At 42.2% G+C, this 20,824-nt stretch overlaps 1 protein-coding gene across 2 annotated transcripts in view; it reads right to left on the bottom strand.

Moving 5' to 3' along the window:
- PPP2R3A (protein phosphatase 2 regulatory subunit B''alpha) overlaps window positions 1-20,824 on the bottom strand; it is a 61,228-nt gene that overhangs the window by 23,949 nt on the left and 16,455 nt on the right. For both annotated transcript variants that reach the window (XM_056357943.1, XM_056357944.1), the window contains exons 3-6: window positions 7,716-7,976; window positions 5,337-5,440; window positions 2,591-2,693; window positions 510-584 (exon numbers count right to left, since the gene is read on the bottom strand). In XM_056357943.1, coding sequence (XP_056213918.1) covers window positions 510-584; window positions 2,591-2,693; window positions 5,337-5,440; window positions 7,716-7,976 — 543 coding nt within the window. The remainder of the gene's footprint in view (window positions 1-509; window positions 585-2,590; window positions 2,694-5,336; window positions 5,441-7,715; window positions 7,977-20,824) is intronic.

The following is a 20,824-nucleotide window of genomic DNA, read 5'->3' on the forward strand; positions in this document are numbered from 1 at the left end:
AGAGGCTCAGAGACTTAGAAAGACATGCATGACAGGCTTTCTGGCAAGAGCGAGAGGCAGGAGAGCTGGACGTCAGACTCCCATATGCAATGGATGCTTTGTACCACGGAACAATCACAGATTCTCCATGCCTAAGTGACAGAAATCTTCAATCATTCAGCCTTCCATGCTTCCTCAGGCCAGCAGAATTAGGGGTAACTCAGCAGCCCTCAAGGACGAAAGATGAACCTCTCGTTTTCCTTCACCAGGATTAAAGGCCAAAAAAGTTGGTTTTTATAGATTTGCTTAAGACCAGAAAGAATCATTATTAACCTATTGAATAACCTCTTGTACACACAGGCAAATTCATTTTTCCTTTGGAAGTAGTTCTTGAAATAACTATTTCCAGTAGTATTAAAAAAATCCTGGTTTTTGAAGTAACTGAAGGATTTGGTGATGGGGACAGTGACAAATGACAAAAGGGAGGGTTGGTACAGCAGTATTACAGGAGATCAAAGGAGCCAGCCTACCGTCGTAATATACCGGGAATGGAACTCCGGAGCATCCTTCAAGAAAGTCAGGCCAGGATGCGTTTCCACCACATCCTGCAAGATAAGACCAAATAAAATGAAACATATTTTCTTCTCCTTTTAATGTTTAGAAGTTACTGGGTTTACAAACCAATACTTTTGCTTACTTTTGAAACTGTATTTGCAGCATTAGCAATAAAACTGAAAAGACATCTTTTAATCTATAAAGTGAACCTTCTAGAATTAGAAGCAGAATACATTTTCTGGGCAATACGCACCTGTTGGCCATTTTGATTTACTTAAGGACAGAAAAACAAAGGAAGAGAGTTAGTGAGTAGATGAGAACTTATTTTCATTGAATGAGACAAAAAAACTAGTTAGTTGACCATGCAACTATCTCCTCTCCAAGACTTCTTTTTTTTTTCTCCATTTATTGAAGATATTAACATTTATTAGAGCTAGGTGTCAGAAATAAACATTCCTTGGAAGGTTGAGAAAGTTACTTTTTACGTCCTCCACAACAATGAAAGCTCTTGTGAGCCTCAGAATGCATACAGATATGATCAGTGCTTTTCCAAAATTTACTTGAACTACCTGTAGAGATGCCTCTTTCTCAAGATCAGCTTTTTGTAAGCCAAACACTGGCTCATGATGCCAAATCTGCCAAGAAATGCACGACCAAAAAAAAAAAACAAAAAACCAAAAAAAAACACCCCCACACACACAAACCATGGAGAAACTGCCTCAGATCCTGAATGAATCAGTTCAGATCCCGCATGAAGTGATGCCTGTGTAATTGCTGCATGTCTGATTCCTCTACCCTTTAAAAAAGTGTTCAGAGTGTTGCTTTGTCGATGCCATGACATGTCAAAGGGATACAGCAGACACAGCACCCTCAGGGGTGCACTACGACCAAATTCTGGCCCACCTAACTTGATGCCTAGTATGACGGTGTAATATGGTGTAATACTGCTGGTCTCTGGTTAATTGACAAGATTGTGCATGCCTTTGGTTGCACCAGTAGCTAAAAAGCAGAGCTGCAATCAATGAGGAACGGCAATGTGCCCAGTGGAGAAAAGATGAAAAGGAACATGAGAAAATGTACCCATCGCAGTCTGTTTTGAGGCACTGAAACATCCAGTGCAGACAAAACCATCCCCCCAAAGCAGCATCTCCACCGAGGTTTTGCATAGAGGACAGTGTGAGAAATGTAGGGATATATGGAAAAGTTCAGAAGAAGTATCAACAGATGATCAGAAGAGCAGATGGACCTGATTTATAGAGAAACTACAAAGAAACCCTAAACCTATCCAGAGCCTGTCTAAATGGCCACAAACAATGAAAGAAAGATACTTTGCTTTGTTAAAAAATATCATATGTGACTAAAAGGAAAAGAAAGAAAAGAAATCAGCACAGATTTAGCCTGAATATTAGGAAAAAAATAAATCAGCAGTGAGACTTGTGCATGAGCAGTTTTAGAGGCATATACAGAATAACTAGAACTGCAAAAGTTTAGCAAAGGTTTCCATGTGCTATTGTATCTGATAGTCTTGCTAGACAAATGTAATTATAATTTTCTTGTCAAGCAACTTTTACAACTTTTCCAATAAGCTTTATGTCGTTCTTGAATATCAACAGTGCCATGCATTTTCCCCACTAACCACCTAGAGAAACAGGGCAAATAAATATGAATATATAAAAAATAATATCTATTATAATATATATATATTATATACAGACGTATAATAATATATATTGGTATATATTATACAGTATGTATTATATAAAAATATACAGATAAATATAAATAAATATGAATCCTAGCAAGAGACAAGAGACTAAATAAAGCTGTGACAATCCTCTGTGACTTTAGTAAGGTATGTAGATGATTGGCACTTACGCAAAATAGTCCACTTAAAATGGTTATTTCTATTTCACACCAAATAAACCCCACCCAGGCGCTGTTCAAACCAAAGGTTTGCATGTCCTTGGTAAAGATTTAAAGACATGACAATAAAGAAGTCACAAAATAAAAACAGTTCTCTCTGCCCATCCATTCGCCGCTGGGCCGCTGCGGGTACCTGAAGCAGCGGGATGAAGTCCTCCTGTTCTAGGTAGTCACAGCCAGGCTTCGCTAAAAGGTACGTGAATCTGGATGCATCATCATGGCAGTTACGTAGGATTCTACGAGAGAGGTGAAGAGTTACTCCAACCACTTTGTACTTCAGGACAATCACCAACTACAGATGGATTATGAAGTGCCTTATCACCTGTTGCACAACACATTACACTGAATTACGCAAAACGGACCTCAGACTACCAGCACCCGTTTTCTTCAACGGCAGCCAACCTTTATCTTTCAACAGCACCAAGATGCTTCCACGCAGCGGAGTACTTCCATGCTAACATTGCTGTGCTAAGCAAGGTTTCTTACTGAAGACTGTTCTTACTTGGATTCCACAGCATCTTAGCAAGAAGTAACCTGACTTTTCAAGATGCTGCACACTCACTGATCTCATTTGAAATCAACAGGATCAACCTAACAGGATGCCATAACAGACATGCTCTCCAACTTAATTCTTTACTTTATTTCAGTATTTGAGTATATTGCCAACTACAGTCACTGAATTTTCAACCAGAACAACCACTCCACAGAGGGGAAAGAAGAGCATCCCTTGTTAATTATGGCACAGCTGGCTGCTGTACACTGAAGTCATGGAGAAGAGCCTAATGAAGGAATTAGAAGGACTGAGTATTTACAGAAGATGTAAACTCATTCCTTCGGCTGACGGTTTGCATCTATGACACCAGTTCTTGTCTCTGCTTTCTTCTAATAACAAAATGCTACGCTGGTCAAAGGGATCACAACTTAATTCACTCCAAACAGAAACACTCCTGAAAACAAAAACTCCATGACATTCACCAAATCACTACTGAATACCTATAACAGAAAAGAACATTTGGGTATATCAAACATTAAGTTGTTCATATAGTATAAGGGAAATAAAAAACTACTCAGAAAATTACCCTGTATGCTTTATAACTGCAAAAATACAAATGCATTGTAATTATTTACTATGAGTGATTATTCACCACCCTCCTCTCCTGAAAGCGTATGAACTTATATTGAAGCATAGCACTTAAATGCCTGTAGAGATCACACTGTACCTACCTTGCCACTAGTTTTGCTCTCATCACTCTTTAACAAAAGCAGACTTCACAAAAAAAAAAAGTTTTTTTCTCAAATATGTCTTTCAAGTAAAAAAAAAGAAAAGAAAAAAGATTTAGAAAAGATTTAGTGGCTGACAAGCAATTCTGTTTACTGCACATTCCTATCATGCTGTCAATTAACAAATACACACTAAATCAGCTGCAGGAAAGAGGTGCTAATGCTTTAGCTTTAAAAAACCAAGGTATCAGGCACATAAAGATAAATCCCAAAGCCATGTATTAGCAACAAACTAAAAGATCTGATCTTCAGAAGTATTCTATACCCAGAAATTCCTAATAACTTCAAATGAGATCAGTGAGCATGTAGCATTTTGAAAAGTCAGGTCACCTACTAAGATGCTTGAAAAGAGGCTTCAGCAGTTAAAGATACCTGTTTTAAAGTAACAGATATGTTCAGATAGCTGTAGTCTAACTTTACCAGAACACTACATTTCTTTCTATCTTTCATGCTTCCAGAAAAAAACCCTGTAACTGTCAAGAGGGTAAGAAGAAGAGAAAGAAAAAAAAATATTTCTAAAGAGCAGGTAAAGTGGGAAAAGCATACAAAACATGGCTTGGAAATGATGTGGTTAAAAGAATACAGAAAAAAGGGGCATGACCACAGTCTGCAAACATCTAAAGGATATGAAGGTCAGAGGAGTGAAAATATGTGGCATTATACATGAGGGATTAATTAGGTGTAATAGGAGGAATGTAAGGAAGGAAAAAAATTGTCTGTGTCAAGAAAAACTTACTGATCAGTCATCCTTAACATTTTTGCAATTTTGCCAGGGTAACTAGAAGCTGTTTTGACCATATTATCACGGGAAATACTTTGGGAACTCAGGGTTAAAGGCTACTTCAAGAATCTGAAGGGCAACCATTAAGTCAAAAATTAGAACTCTCTCTGGATATGAGATGGAGACACTGTTCAGGTGTTTCACAAAGTAGACTAAAGCCTGAATCACCCTAGAGGGAAAAAGATTAGGCAAGAGAGCAAGACTGTTCCATCTCACACCTTTGACTCCAAGCACAACATATTCAGAGCTCTCAATTTCAAAAAGAAGCCTGGACAACGGTATGTGGAAGTGACTGTCAAACCCCACAGATTTATTATACAGCGTGCCTGAGGAAGATAACTATTAAAGCTCCCAGAGCATCCACTTTTATGATGCTTCTTTATTTTACATTCCTCCTTCCTGTCCCATAACATGACCACACACGCCCCCTCCCCATTCCCAAAAGGCACTCTCTTAGCGCACTAGTGCAGCAGCAATACGGCCTCAGATAAATATATACAAAATCCACTAACCTCTATCAGCTATCTCAGAATATTTCTAGGGGAGTATGGTAATATATTTTATATGCCAACTGGGCTAAAACATCCCATCATCTATACAATTGCTTCAAAGTTTGCAGACGCAGCACAGAAACAAGTGTTCAGGGAGTTTGGGGGAAGAAAACTTGAGCTGATGGAGATTTTAAAGTCATTTATTTTCTTCTAAAGAAAAAACAATGATTTGAAAAGTCTGGTGGAAGAAAAGAGGGGGAGAAGAGACTTATTTGGCAGGCTGCTCTCTTCTTCCAGAAAGAGAATTTTGCATTTGCTATACTCACTTTCTCCACAAAGATACAAATGAGTGTACAGATACACATCCTGTCCTTTCTCCTCCTGATGCATTGAACATAGGTGCTTTCCAGTAGAGTGGGCAGCCACATATCTGTAATGACACACCAGAACAAAGAGGAATACAAAAGCAGTCACAAGATGAGCCTGCTTGTTTACACACCGAATTCACCATCGAGACTTTTACATAAGGGAAATAAAGCAGTAATGGCACACAGGTTACCCAAAAAGTTATTTACTGCATGCCAAGGTTCAGAATCCATCAATAACTTTCCACTTTGTCATACGCCTTTTTAAGTAGCTGAGAAATACGTCCTGTCAGGCTCGGAAAAGGATCAGAGACTATCCAGCTCTTCAGCTCTGTCTTTTGAGCTGTTTCACAAGATTCCCTGAGAAGTGAAGCAGAGAGAGACAGGCACCTCCCTCCAAAGAGCACTCACACCAGCCACCTCGCTGAGCTTACCCCAGAAAAAGATGAGCTATTCTCTGTTTGGGCTGACGACTTCTCATTGACTGCAAGGGAACTTCAATTCTAATTACAAAAAATTAACAACTAAATGCCTGAAGGTGAAATAATTCCCATCCTGTAGTTTGCAGTGCAGTGCCTTCCACCCACAACAGCCCAATTTCCCAACACTGGATCTCAGCAGGAAACCCCCCCAAAATGAAAGCAAACTGAAAGAGGCTGATTCCAGCAAAAGGACTCCCTGAAAAAATATTTCTGACCCAGCCTTTGCAGAGGCTGCTAGCTTGCAGAACGGTACTCGATGAAAGCTCAAGTATTTTGTACTCTCTAACGCCTCAGAGAAGCAGGCTTGAAAATGGCTTCAAGCATTCAGCTGCTGACACCTTCTAGAAACCTCTTTAGCACAAATACCTTTCCAGCCACCTTCATGACCCCAGTCAAGGTATCAGAACATCTGCAAAACACCGGCCTTGGAGGGAGCGCAGCTGATTCAGGCCACGCACAGGTTAGAAGGATACCACACCAAATGGGAAGAGGAGTATTTTGAAGGAATAGTTGAGGCATCATTTCTGCTTTCCCCACAAAGCCTCTTCCACCTCTTCTGTTAAGCAAGACCACGCTGCAAGTCTATTCTCGACTTTTTGTTCTGGGCACGCATGCTTCTTTGGGAACCCCAACCAGTACACAAACTGCTGGATTTAGCCATCCCTGGGTCAGGCAGCTGTACTCCTGCAGGTGGTTAGCTACTCTGAGGAAAGAATGACATTTACTTTCTGCTGTTTTCTTTGTGCAGCTGGTTCTCCCACATTTTTTTCAGAGCCCCAAAACTACCATTATCAATAATCCCATGGAACAGAAGCAATTCTTACAATAGCTAAATGGCACAGAGCACATCCATGTAGAGACAGATGCAGGGACCAGACAGAGATCTCTTCTACATCACCCTCCTGCTTTTCCCAGTTTGAACGCGACAGACCACACACAGTAGCCCATCTTGTCATAAAATCAGTTTCAAGCCTTCTTTTGGTCAAGCAAGGAAGTTTTCCCATTTACGTTTTCAGAGATGGTTTACAAATAATGCCACTCAATTCCTCTAAAGACAAACAAAACCCCAACCTAGCCTTTCAGAAAAACCTTCCTGCCTAGAAAACAAATGCTCCTCTTGGACAGAACACCGCTCCTCAACCTACAGTGCCAGAGATGCATTCAAGGCAAACTGAACATACGAGATACATCCCAGGGCCGCCAGTTTTAGACCAGCATTACTAAAAACCACGGTTGAAGGAGAGGAAAATAGAACCATCCATCTGCATCGTGCTCCCACACAAGTGCTGTGTTTTGTTCCCTGAAGCCAGGAACTCATTAGCAGATTGTAACAACCCCGAGTCTGCCGACACCTGCATTACGGATATTGAACCTACGCATCTCAGTGGCTGAGGGTTGACTAAGCATTTCCCTCTTCTGTGTCCAAGGAGGTGTAGGTTGGAAACTGCTTTCTCAAGCAACACTGTAACGGCATACATACATCACATCCAGATTATTGGGACAGCTAACCACAAAGAAGGTAGCTGGCACTACCTGAAGCCAGAGAGGCAGACTAAGTTTCTGCTATCTTCTGAGCATAACGATGGAGGAACAGAAAAACAAAAATGCAATCTGTATTTGGCAAGAAATCTGAAAGAAGAATTTTGCAAATCAAAAGCAAGAAAGAGCACACATATCAAGTGTGACAAACTGAAAACTGAGGTGTTTTGTTTACTATTTCCTTTATCTAAACAAAAGCATTCAGAGCAAAAGTACATTGATTCTTTTTTCACTAAAAATGAGAAGAGCTGTGAGATACTATGGTAGTTTTAGTTTCAGTCATTCTCTCAAAAAAATGAAAAACCTAGAGAATAGTTACCTTAGCAATCTTCCCCATTTCACAGACATTTGCTTTCTCATCTTCAAACTCTGTAAAGGCTTCTTCAATCCTGGCAATGATTTCTTCATGATTAGTGCAGACATTCGGAAGTCCTTTAGGGAAGTAGAAACGTGGAATGTTTATCGACAAAGGGGCACTGCTGGTGGCTTTATTCACAGGCAGAAGAGTGCAAGGGCTAACTGTGGAGTTCAAAGGAGCTGTGGATGAAGTTCCAGGTTTCTTCTCTTGTTTACTTTGAACCTGAAAATACAATGAATAACAAATACTTTTTAACAGCATGGCACACCAAGAAAGAGAAAATGGTTTGTGCTCCCAGTGATTAGGAAAAAATCAAAACCCAACAACAATGAAATTACAGCACAACGGATAAAAATGCACGTCGTAAGTAACCAGTTAAAAAATTCCTGCAATATCAAACACTGCAAATTTAGGACACGTCACATCTACTTCTGTGTAGTTTCTGTGCATTTTGTGTATGTAACTGTGGATTACGATACACTGTTGAACACAGTCTACAGTTCAGCAATACCATAGAACAAGGACAACGCTATTTCTTCTCACGCTGCTCACTGTGTTGTCATTCTGCCCCATAAACACCAAGGCATCAAAATCTGCTTCTTAGTATTTCCCCTTAGAACTAGGACACCCACCCACACAAATGCCTTGCCTCACGTATAAGCAAACTTAGATTCATAACATCGACATTTCCCATCCCTCGGGAACATAATTACTTTTGCCAAAGTATTGCTTCACAGATAAATTAAGAAAAGGTTTGAAAGATTGTCTTCTGAATTTCACGAAGCCTTTTATTCTATGTCCAACTTAAATAGTCAAGACATAATTTTGTTCAAGTTACCAAGTACTGGCAAATCAATCCTTAGATTAGGAATTAGGAGCAGCCAGCACAGTTTGTCATTAGGCATCCACATGATACAGCACACAGAGTTCATGGAAAATGCGAAAGGTCCGTTTGCAACTCCAGCTGAAAGGCTCCTTTGGCAGGTGAAGCATCCAAAGGTTTCACTGAATCATCACCTACTTCATTTGCTGAAAAACAATGAGAAAACTGGGAACTGACACGAGGCCTTTTGCAAGCCTGTTTGAAGGTGGTCTTTTCTCCCACACCTGCCACCTCTTTTATTCATTAGCGCTAACATCCTATCACTCCCCTCTTGTCTGTAATAAACACACAATTGATACGGTGATCCCCCCTAGATCACCCTTCTAATGGATCTCTGCAATCTAGTTCTAGCTATACATCAGTACTTATCATAAGAGGCAGCATTTGTATTTATGTACATAATGAGATCCTAAAATAGGTCATTTTTCAGACGTGGGAGGAAATATTTTTTAAACTCTGCAAAGTAGTTACAGGATAAGCAGAATTCAGATGCTGGAATGCTGAGGGATGATCAATTCCCTACCCCCCCGTGAATACACACTTTCTTGGGAAAAGGCAATAGGCTTGCCTATTGCACAATGGTTCAAATGCAAGAGTTATTATTAATATAACAACATATGTGATAAGAGGCTAATAAGGCAATAGTCAAGTAAATACAGCTGCAACTTTCAGTTTGTTTATTCTAACTATTTCAAAACAAAACGGCTTTAGGATAAAGTAGCCAAGTCTGAGTACACTAAATACAGAAGAATGTATATGATGAACTGACTAAACTTTTTGCCTTACTATTTTCCAGAAACTTGGCGCTTTTTTCTTAACACATACTGAACACCCCAATTTACCGTGGGTTTGCTTTCAGGAAGACTGAGCAGTGAGAACTGTAAAAGCTTCCTTAAGCCCTGTTTTTACTTGCAGTTTAGAATACTTTATAACCCGTTCTTCAGAGACCTGTGAAACGAGAGATGAAAGGATTTTCCCCCTCTTCACTCCGCTGCTTCACTGGTCTTTCTTTAGATGGGGAGGACCTCTTCCTTCTCGCAGATGCTGTCCCATTTCAGGAGCAGGAATACATGCACTTGCACACCTATGCCCGCCAAAGCACACTTTTGTACTGTCACTGCTCTCGTACAGAACACATTAAGTCCTGCTCTCCTGTGTCTTGCAACACAGGAAAAGCTGAAGATCACTTTCAGCCTTCAGGATTTCCGAGTCTATCAATACCAGTACTCAGAGTCTGCATGGTCCTCAATATAGCTCTCAGCCTTTGGAGAACAAGCCTGACCACCACCACCTGTTCTTCCTCCCATCTTCCCAGACTTTCCCTGCTCTCTCACATACTGCACGTACTACTGTGTGCTTGATCCTCAGTGATGCTGGACCTCAAAGTGGGCCAGGTCTGTGTCTCAAAGTGTTACTGGGGCTGAAGAGGGCTGTGGGACAGGGTAAGCACCAGCCCCCCCCATTAGTGTGCCCCACAGCGTGACAACGCAGGTAGGTGACCTGAAATGGTGGCAGGGGTTAAGCAGGGAGGAAGCTGGTCACTCGCTCTGGGCACGGCAGCTCACTGGGTTAACAGAAGGCAACGCTTCTCCTGGCTTCCTTTTGCTCTTCACTCAGTAGAACAACAAAAGCAAAACCCAGACAGGCTGAGTGTGTCTGGGGAGGAAGCACATGGCCCAGAGCAGCCACTGCTGCATGTCAGAGGTAGAAGATGACCCTATTCCCTTGCCATGGCTGTCTCCTTCAGTAAGGGAGGCTAAGCAAGAGGGACGAACAGAGCTCCCTAACACAGGCTTTCTCAAGAACCCTCCACCCGACTGTGAAATAGCGGGTTAACAAAGTGGACCTTAGTGTGTAAGTCAAGCTAGTGATTTGACTTGGAGAACACCACCCCCCCAGGACCCAGCTCTGCTCAGTAGTTCTCACTTTCTAGATTCCAGCCAAGGGGAAATCCCTGCCGGTCTCTCACAACACCATATTCATACAAACAATGCAAAGCTGGAACAGGCGATGAGGTGCCAACTGCAGGCACTTGACTTCTATAATAGGACTTAACATCAGTTTGTCTTGAAGACCCACTTCTCAGAAACAGGTTTATGGCTCATTAATCTCTTCAATGCACACATGCACTCCCTAGCTGTCAGGACTGTGAGGAACTAGAAGAAATTACTCAAATTTTAACAAAAAAGATCCACAAACCAAAAGGAAGCAAACCAATAGATTGCTCTTTCAAAGGACACTGACTCTTCACTTTAATAATATATCCCCTTCCCTTACAGTACAAGGGAATGATAAAATTGGCTTGTTCTTTTTTTTCTTGGAAGTCAAAGAGGTATCCCCAAAGTAGACCACCACAACAGCACCGTGCCATTTTCCTCCTTTTCCGCATACCACATCATCCTGATACGACACAAGGCTTCAGCAGATGATCCTGTAACACAGCTCATCCACTTTGCCCTGGCCTCCACCTTCTGAAAAGCAGAGCAACTCATTTTCCTCCAGGTACTGCCAAAGCCAGCAGTGCTTGGTACCAGCTCACATAAGCCACAAGTCAGGCCCCCAGAATCTACATTAATTTCCTGATTCATGACCACACCACAAGCCAGAAGGTTAGACATCTATAGGAGGAACAGAGGGAATGCTGCTAAGCTTCAAAGTAGGGAGCCAGTTCAGAAATAGGTTTGCAGCTGACCTTCCCAGCAAGACTCAGTCACAAACTCCTGGTCAGTCCAAGTCAAACAAGGTGGAAGCACTGCTCATGGATGGCTTCTTTTCAGAGGATTCTACTTTAGGAATAGAAATAAAATTTTTGAACTTTGTGTTCTTCCTTCTCATGCAAGAACTGAGCTGTCTACAACAACACAAGAGAAAACAACAAGAAGCAACAAGCTCTGGAGGATCCTGTTCCCTAGAGCAACCTTGCAAGTTAATACTCTGAGATGGGTATAACCGTCTGTCAGCTACCATGGAGAGAGTAGGGAGTTAGTGACAACTAACTGTGAAAAAAAGAAGAAAGTGATACGAGGGAAGTGCTTGGAAAAAAGTTTCTTATTGCAAAAAGTTAACCTTAAATGCTGTTTGCTTAGCAGAACACATTTCTCCAACAGAGCTGTGCATTTTCAGATAGGACAACTAAGAAAGCAAACTATAAATACTGTAATAAATCTTACAGCTTTGTTACCAGTAGCTAATAGGTTTTTGTTTTTGCTAAAGAGGAAGGTGAGATTACACCCCATTTTTTAATACTGCTCTATAGCATAATTTACCTTAACTAAAATCTGTCTATCCGCTATATCGCCTTTTGCCAGTCATACAATTTATTTATGGACAGCTAGAATAGTGACATCTGCATTATAAATAAACCAGACAGAACCACAGCCTCATTGTGCTACACAAACAAAGCACAGAGACTAAATCTCTGCCATCCAAGCCCTGCCTCTCAGGGACTTGCCAGTCCCAGCAGAAAACTCCATGGAAGGAAGCAGTATCATATCAAGTGCTCAAATACTTTTGACTCCTTCCCCCTGGCCCCAATTTCCAACAGAATCCTAAGTAATAAATTTACCAGTTTCTTGCTTTTTTCCAAATGTGATTCTGTAATCCTCTTTTCTAGGGTGCAGTGACTCAGCCTGGTGGCTCACAGTCCACAGTGCTGACTTAATGTCTCCTTCCAGTTTTTACAGTTCCTGTCTTACTGAAGTCTGATGGTAACTGGACACAAGCCATCCTCAAAGATCATCAGTTCTCCAGAGCTGGTTTCTATCTGTCTCCCAGGACTTTCTCTTATTTTCCTTCTCTGGAGCTCTTTCCCACCGTTGTATCTTTCTGCTGCCTCTGTCCTACCCACCGTAAGGACACCAGGAACAGCAAGGGTTCATCTGCTCACACCTCCCAACAGCACGAGGCAGAGATGTGGTGAGAAAACGCATTTCTGGATAGGCTCTTTTCTACTGTAAATCATAAACTCACCAGCAGAAACAAAGTCCAGTTGCAGCAAAACAAAAATGAAAACAAACTCTACCTAGGCAACACTGAATCACCAAAGAATTTAGGTGGGAAGGGACGCAAGGCTAAGTCCAACGCTAGATCAAGTTCCTCAGGGCCTTATCCAGTTGAGTTCTGAAAACACAGGCAACGCTCATCTGTCCTGATTTGCGGATGACACTTACTTAGAGGGAAGGCTGGAAGGATGAGAGAGAGAACCTCGGCTGGTGAGTAGTTCAACTACTTCCACAAGAGAAGGTGTGGAGTCCTCCACCTGTGTACAGCAACCCCAAGCACCGGTTTGGGCTGGGACCCCCCCGGCTGAGCAAGAGACCTGCTGAGAAGCATCTGGGGGGATGGCGTGCACCAGGCTGAGAACGAGCCTCAGCACCGGCTAATCACCAGTGAGGCAAACCACGTACCAGGCTGCATTAGGAGCAGGGCCAGGAGAGCAGGGGACGTTATTATCTTATATAATAGTGTGGCTGCATCCGGATTGCTGTGACCAGTTTGGGGCCTTCCCTTCAAAAAGGATGGGGGCAGATCCACAGAAGGCAAGTCAGAGAGCCAAAGTCAAGATCGCGAGGCCGGAGAGACTGAGGGGCTGGGCGTGTTTGCCCAGGCAAAGAGGAAGCTGAGGGATGGGCTCACCACAGCCTACAGCTGTTGGAAGCGCAGTCACAGACGCCATGGAGCCAAACTGCAGTGGTACGCAGTATAAGAGGGGCAACAGCCATGAACTGCAGCTGGGGAGCGTTAGGCTGGAGGATGGATTTAACCGAGGGTAGTACAGCCCGCAAGAGGTCATCAGAAAGGGGGTGGGTGGGTTTCAAGACCTGGAAAAAGCCAGTGCTGATGTGACCTGGTGTTAGGAATAGTCTTCCTGCAAATAAGATGTTGAGTCGGAGACCTCCTTACTTCCCTTCCTACTAACGCTGCTACGGGAGGCTCTCTGATCCTCCTGCGAATAGTCCTGCAGAAGACGAGCATGAGAACCAAAATTCACAGCTCTTAAAAGAGATACGGGTTTTACAAAAAGCTTTCTCCTGCCTTGCCTTCCTGGCCAACATCTACATGTTCCACAAACTGCATATCACTCACCTCTCTTGCCCCCTATCACCACCTTATTAGCTTTCCACCTGCCAGCACTCTTCCCTGTACTTAGTCAGCCCAATTACCTCTAGTCTCAGGCCACCTCACAGTCTCACACCCAAGCCCCAAGTTACAGCCCCACAAGGCACAAAAATCAGCATCTCACTGCTGCCAAGTGGGAGAACTCTCATCTCTGTCCTCCATGCCCAAGATGTACATTGTCACCGCGTACTAAGTGCCAGCTCCAGAGCTTGCCAGGCCCCTCTGTGAACTGATTTAACCCACTTGGAAAGGCAGAAAATGGACTTAGCTTTGTTGCTGGATGATATTCTACCATGTTATGAGTTAAACCAGCTCACAGAAAGGCCCACAGGGCCCAGTGTAAGACCAGGGTGACACACAGTGAGGAGGTAGCAAGAGGGCACAAGTACTGGACGAAAGACAAGAGGAACTAAGACCTTCTTTACTCAGCTGCAACTGCCCACTGCATTAGTTTGCTCACCTCGGACCTGCAGCCCCGGGAGCAGTTACTCTCGCCGTGTTTAGTGGTGAATGTCACTGCTCCTAGTCCAGACCAGGCAGAAGGCTCATATACCAAAGGCTTGTCAATTTTCCAGCTGGTCTCCTAAGAGATCTTATCTCTCCCTGCAAGCCATACCCTGATTATGTCCTTAGGTGATCAGACTAACTCTGGAGAGTGAAATCAGCTGTGCTGCAAGGTTCTTGTTAGTCTCTTTTAAATTGCTGGTGGTCCCCACCCAAGCCATTACTACACATCATTACTTCATGCAGTCCTCCTCTAGGGAATGAAAAAATACGTTCCACAGATTAACCCCATACACGTACTTCAATCTGCCACCAGAAATCATGAAAACAAAATGCGCTACAATATACTCTGGAGAAATTTTAATAGCTGTTTCTTAGGAAACAGCTGCACCACTCAATTTCAACTTTTTAACTTCCTCACTGGGTCACTGATTATTTAAATACAGATGAGGCTCAAGATGGGCTGATTTCAGCATATTGTGACCCTCTGTACATCTGGGGTGGCTACGTGTCCAGTTGGTGTCCTAACATAAATAAGTCCAATCTTTTGCCAGTTGTCCCAGAAAGCAAGTTCAGCAGCTGGGATTTACCAAGAAATACAGCCATGGTACAATTTCCATTTCTTCAGCTACATCTCCATGATCTTAAGGGTCTTTTCCAATCTAAATGATTCTACTATCTCCTTCAGCCACAGCCCAGAGCCAGTAGGAAACAGCACAAAGGAGCACCTTGTGATGGTAAAATCGCAAACGCCAGAGCCAGGTAGGCTGGTCCCTGCACAGAGCCACTAAACACAGCAGGACGTGGCGGTTGTTCCCATGCAACAAGAGACATTCAGAGCAATCACAGAGTTTTTCTTAAAAAACCCACAGAAAATATTTAATAGTCTTACCTCTCCCCATTATTAAATCACTGCCCTTGCTGTTAATTTTCCCCCCCCTTGTTTACAAAGACATTTTAACTCTGCAATCTAAGCCTGGAAGGTTTATTTTTAAACCTGCTGGTATCTAGCTGCAAATAACTTTCTGCAAATAGACACACCTAGAGGGGACACAGTTTGATTCTCTGATCCAATAAAAAAATACAAAGAAAAAGAACAAGAAACACCAAGCATTCAAACCTGGGCCTGCTGGAATGACTTCAGCCTCCTCTTGAATCGAGATGGAAGAACAAAGTCACAGCCCTTGGCAAGGAAAGCTAGCTCTCCTCCTAAGTCTGGGTCCCTCCGCAGAGAACTCTCCTTGATCATCATCCTGGTCAGCTCCTAAGCAGATGTTGCCCCTTCCAGAAGGGGCACAGGGACTCTGTAGGAGACCACGTCAAGACCAGCACGTTGCTTTCCTGGTTTTGATTTTTACAGGCAAAAAATGGCAAATGGCTTCGACATACTATGTCTTCTCCCTCTTCACAAGGACAACAACTAGAGATCTTATCTCACTCCTGAAGCCAAACCTCCCTTTTTTAACTGATATTCAAAGTATCTTTCAGTACCACCAGGATCTTCTGCCTTCTTGTAATACTTTAATTGAGAAACATGATCTACAACAGAATCTATTTCACTGCTGGCTACATGACAGACAATCTGTCCTTGGCTTGTAATAGGCCAGGGGTAATATGGGAAAGGAAGCACCCACCACCACTACCAACAGCGCTAAAAATAGGTGCACTGCAGAAGTGGCTAAATATACCACCTTCCCCAATAGCTCTCACTTGATGTGCTTCGGTGCTGAAACCTGAGGTGCCAATTTGCATCATTCAGACTCAGCTGGAGTTAAACCGCATGCTCTCGGCCAAAGCCCGTGCATGGATGATGGCAGTGGTTTGAGGGCCCCGCTTCGGAGGTGATGAAGCAGAAGATCAGCATTAGTTCCCACTCTAGACCAAAGGCTGTAATTTTCAAGAAAACCATCAATTTTTCCTTCTTGCTTGGAAAAAGCAGATCATCTAGCATCTTTAATGCCAAGCAAGCACTTAAGGATGATCGTGGATAATAAGCTCAGGCATTCTAAAGCAGTTCATAAGAAAACGTTTCATAAGGACACCAAAATGCATCATTCTTTTTATGTGTTTTTCCCGTAACTCTCACAAGGCAAAGGCAAAGCAGTCCTCAATGGACAACAGTATACTCTTTGTCTGCATGATTTTGAGTGAGTAGATTTCAAACTCTCGCTCAGACTTTGTCTGGGCTTGTTAAAGCTTGTTGAAAGCTTGTTAAAAGAGTCTTCTCCCTTTCCTATCAAAACAATGGTGCTGAACAAAGGCCTAAATCCAGATCTTACTCCACAAAATGAATAAACATCTAGTCCCATGGTCTGCCTTCCCCACTTTAAAAGTCCTAGCTACTTTGCCAGTTTAATTTCTAAGCTTAGTAACATGAACAACATCCGATTTCTAGTAAAGCTTGCTTTTTTCAAGATGCTGCATTTGAAATGAAAAGGTCTCACTGAGCCTCGTGAACAGAAAGGTTTTATTAGACATGTGCCTCTGATATAATTTTCCTGGGTTTATGTAGATGGTCCAAAGTTAATTCCAATTCAGCATCAACATGACTGGACTACAGATAGAGATAGAAACAGCCTATCCCAAAGGATAGTCTTCTCCTCATAGATCTGCTCTTGTGCTGTTAAATAGGCTACTTACTAAAGGAGAGAGACCCCCCAGCTGACATTCACAAAAGCAATTTTTTTAATATATTGCCCAAGTTTGTTTTCTCTTCTGTTGCTTCTCAGTCACCAGGCCATGGTCCCACAGCCTGGGCTGTGGAACCGAGTTCTTTATGAAAGAAGAATGAGAACGTAGCATCGTTTGGGTCCCTTTAGGTCACTGTAGCTGTGTCTGAACTGTGCAGCCTGGGAACTGAAAAAGCTCTGAAGTCCAGATGTATATTCACGGCTACATGTCTGAAGAATCACAGCATTATTACGATGTCATCAGCCCACTTTGCCACGCGTCTTGCAAATTAATATGAAGCCTAACAGAGTGGCAGGATGTGGATGGGCAGGAGAAAAGGGGCCCCAACAAAAGAAAAGGGCAGGCAGGCATTTTAACTGGAATTGACACTCAGTGAAGGATACACAGATCCACATGCAACAGTTCCGAAATAGATTTTGTTTTATCTTACTCTGACAATTTTTTCTAAACATTAAGGCAATGCCTAAAGACCCCACAGGGCTCCATGGTACTGCGAGTCCCGCACACCTCATACAGCAGCATGTCAGAAGGTGATTTATTTTAAATCATCCGTGGCAAGTGTACTTACTCCATCTTCAACTGAACTCTCACTCTGCTTACAGGCTGCCACTCCTCTTACAGACTGCAGAAGAAATGTAGCCCAAAGAACTCCTCATACCTACAATTGCATCCAGACCAGCTACAGCAGGCTTTAGAAGATGTATGTGTGAAAGAGTCATACTAATCTAGCAGCTAGTAGCTGCTATTTAAAAAAAAACAAACAAAAACCCAACCAAAACCACAAACACAACCAAACACTAAAGACAGCCACATACTTTTCATTCACAAATTAACCAGTCACAAAAGATCCCGGAAGTTTGCATTTTTTTTCCACCGATAACCTATTAAAAAAAAAAAATTATCTGAAGGCAAGGCTTGCTTGTCTGAATTGCAGTTTCTTGCACTGCAAGCTCCTAGCATGATACTTCCTACTCTCAAAACACGCAAGGTGGGTATAAATAAAAGCGTAAATATACAGTACTATTGATAAATTGACATTAAGAGAATCTTGTATCAACAGTTTCAAAGTCAACTGGACAAAATCCACAGCAGAAAAATCTGGTATCAACAGCCTACAGATCAACTGAACAAACTACACTCAGATCCAGAGATCCCTCTTTGCTACAGGACCCAGTTTAAAGCACAAAGGTGAGAGATGCCAGAACACAGAAAAAAAAATCTCACCTGTGCCTACAGCTGGAGGCTTAGTCCTAAAAGATTTGGACGACTGAATCACCACAGGACTTAGCTGTACCCCAAAGGCCGACCGCAGCAATGCAATGCACTCTGCATAGCCAAGAAGGGCACCAGTTCAAAACAGATTAAACCTCTCAGGCCTGACTTTTTCCTGGTTTTAGAGTCAATGAGGCTGAAAAACTCAACGTGTGTCATTAGGCTTTGTTTCACCTACCTTTAGATGTCTACTTCAAGACAAATCAACTTCACACAAGCAGAGACTGTATCTACCCTGATTACAAAAGGTGCCCACATGCCACAAACACGTCCCTAAGTGTTCGGTATCCATTCTTTTAATTCTTCAATTTAATCCAAATTAGTTTTTTCTCTCTGTCATCTTTGATTCTAAGATACTTTAATATTCATTTTCTATTTTCATTTCAATAACTATTACCAAACAGGAAAAAAATGCTCTCTTTTTACTATTTGGGTTTAGAAGTAATGAATATTTCATGTTTGAAAAGAGGGCAGATTGTGTGTATAGCTTAATTAACAGATATTACCAATATCTGACCAAAACTATTTGTAATATACGTAAGAAAAAAGCTGATTTTCCAGAAGAAAATTTATATTCTAGTTTGGATGCATTTTGAGAAAATGTGATTTTTTTCATGACAAAGTTAAAGTCACTATGATGTTATAGAAGCCACTTTTTAAAGTTAATCACCCCACACAAGATCCTTCATAAGCGTATCATTAAATTTGCAAAGAAGCACACAGATTTATGGAGTAGCATTTAGAAGGGGCAGAATGATGAAGTTGCCAGGTCAACCTTAACTTCATATATTATGAAACAGTCTTAATTCCAGTCAGAGTCGTCCTTGGGCCACCTGATTAAGCATGCAACACAGACATTTTGATACAGCGAAGCAAGGTGTGTGGCTGCAGGACAATGTTTTAGAGCACAGCGAGTTAGGAACATTTCTGAAAGTCCCGGCAATACCCACCCCATCAGTCACGCAGGCGAGGCAGGACTAGATAGACGCTGCCTAGAGCCAGCCCAGAGCAAACATGTGGCAGCAGGGAATGGCTTCTGCATACTCAGCTCAGGGCTCTGCCACCTGAGATACAACGTGGTTAGACAAGGTGGTCTGAAACCATTTATCACCCCTGCAAACTGTAAACCCTCTGCTCCCAGATCCACAGTCCCTGCCCAAAATCAGTTTTGTATCACCCATTTGACCTGAGTGTGAGCAATTCCACTTACTAATCTGGCAGAAAACATACCTAACTAAAATTTATGGCTTGTATACAAGCATCACAGACAGTATAAAGAAAGATTCAGAGCTATGCAATAAGAAGTAAAGGCGTGGGTGAGAGAGAAAAGGGAAACAGGACTGCTCTTTCTGGCTCACTACACCATGAGTAATCCTTTTGAGAAGAGATACCTCTTTTTCTATCAAACCCTGGTCCTGGTCTCTGTTCCCAAAATTGTTCACAAACTTTATCCAACAGCTCTTAAAATAAAAAGCATGAGGACTTGGAGCACAGTGCTGCACTACCCAAACTCAATTCTGAAAACAGAAGAACTAAGTTTCTTACAGACTTTTCTAGGGGGTACTTCCACTAGAGTACTAAGTATTCTGCAAGCAATAACTGAATTTAAATGCTTTGTCGAATGAGCTATCCTGTACAACTGGTAGACCAAAGGCACAGAAAGGTTAAGGTCAAAAACATCCACCACTGACTTGTCCAAGGACTTTGCACATGACAACATTTTACTCAAACAGTAGCACCCTTTACCTTCCAAAAAAAATCCCTGATACTCAGCATTTCTGCAGAACACATCAGAGAATCCCAACAGCCCCATCACCAACTTCTTCACTACTCACTGGTTCTAGTTTCTCCCCCATTTCCCTCACATCTGCCAGTCCACCCAGGACTCCTTATTGCCCTCCTATCTAGAGACAAAAATATAGACGAATATTTGGGTTATTTGCTAGCCTCTAACAGACAACTGTTTTCACTACACTATTTGTTTCAAAAACACATATTAAAAAAATCAGCTTAGGACAGGCACACAGAACAGGAAATTTTAAAAAACAGTTGGAGGTTTAGAGATAAGCAATGGAAAACTGGACCTCAGAATGGGAAATGTTGGATAGTCTAAAAGTATGCAATGCTTCCTGGCCTGCCCGAAAGCAGCACGATGTGCTCGTTAAGTGCCCTGTAAAACTGATGGACTTCTCAAGTATTCATTTTCCAGCTTCTAAATATTTCTGTTTTGAAAATGAAGAGTCAAGTAATTCCATTGTTCTCTGTGGAGAATTATAAATGGGTTTATGATGAAGGGAAAGTCTGTTGCTGATATGTTAGCATGGATTTCAGCACAGACAGGCCAACTGAGCCAGCCAACAGTCTGAAGTGGGTCTCCCTTTCCCTTTTCATTGCTTCAGACGTGAAGGATATTAAAACTGTCACAGCCTTTATAAATGAAAGCTGCACTGTGTCTTCATCAGTATTAGATCTCTGAGTTTTTTGTGTGTGCGCACAACTATTTGATAACAGGTTTATGAGCCCTAAGAAAATATAACAAACCCTTTACACATTATTCAGGCACATATGTGTGATGCTGAACCAGGATCCACGTGGAGCTCCA

Source organism: Falco biarmicus, chromosome 13, assembly GCF_023638135.1.
Source record: "Falco biarmicus isolate bFalBia1 chromosome 13, bFalBia1.pri, whole genome shotgun sequence".
Taxonomy (NCBI): domain Eukaryota; kingdom Metazoa; phylum Chordata; class Aves; order Falconiformes; family Falconidae; genus Falco; species Falco biarmicus.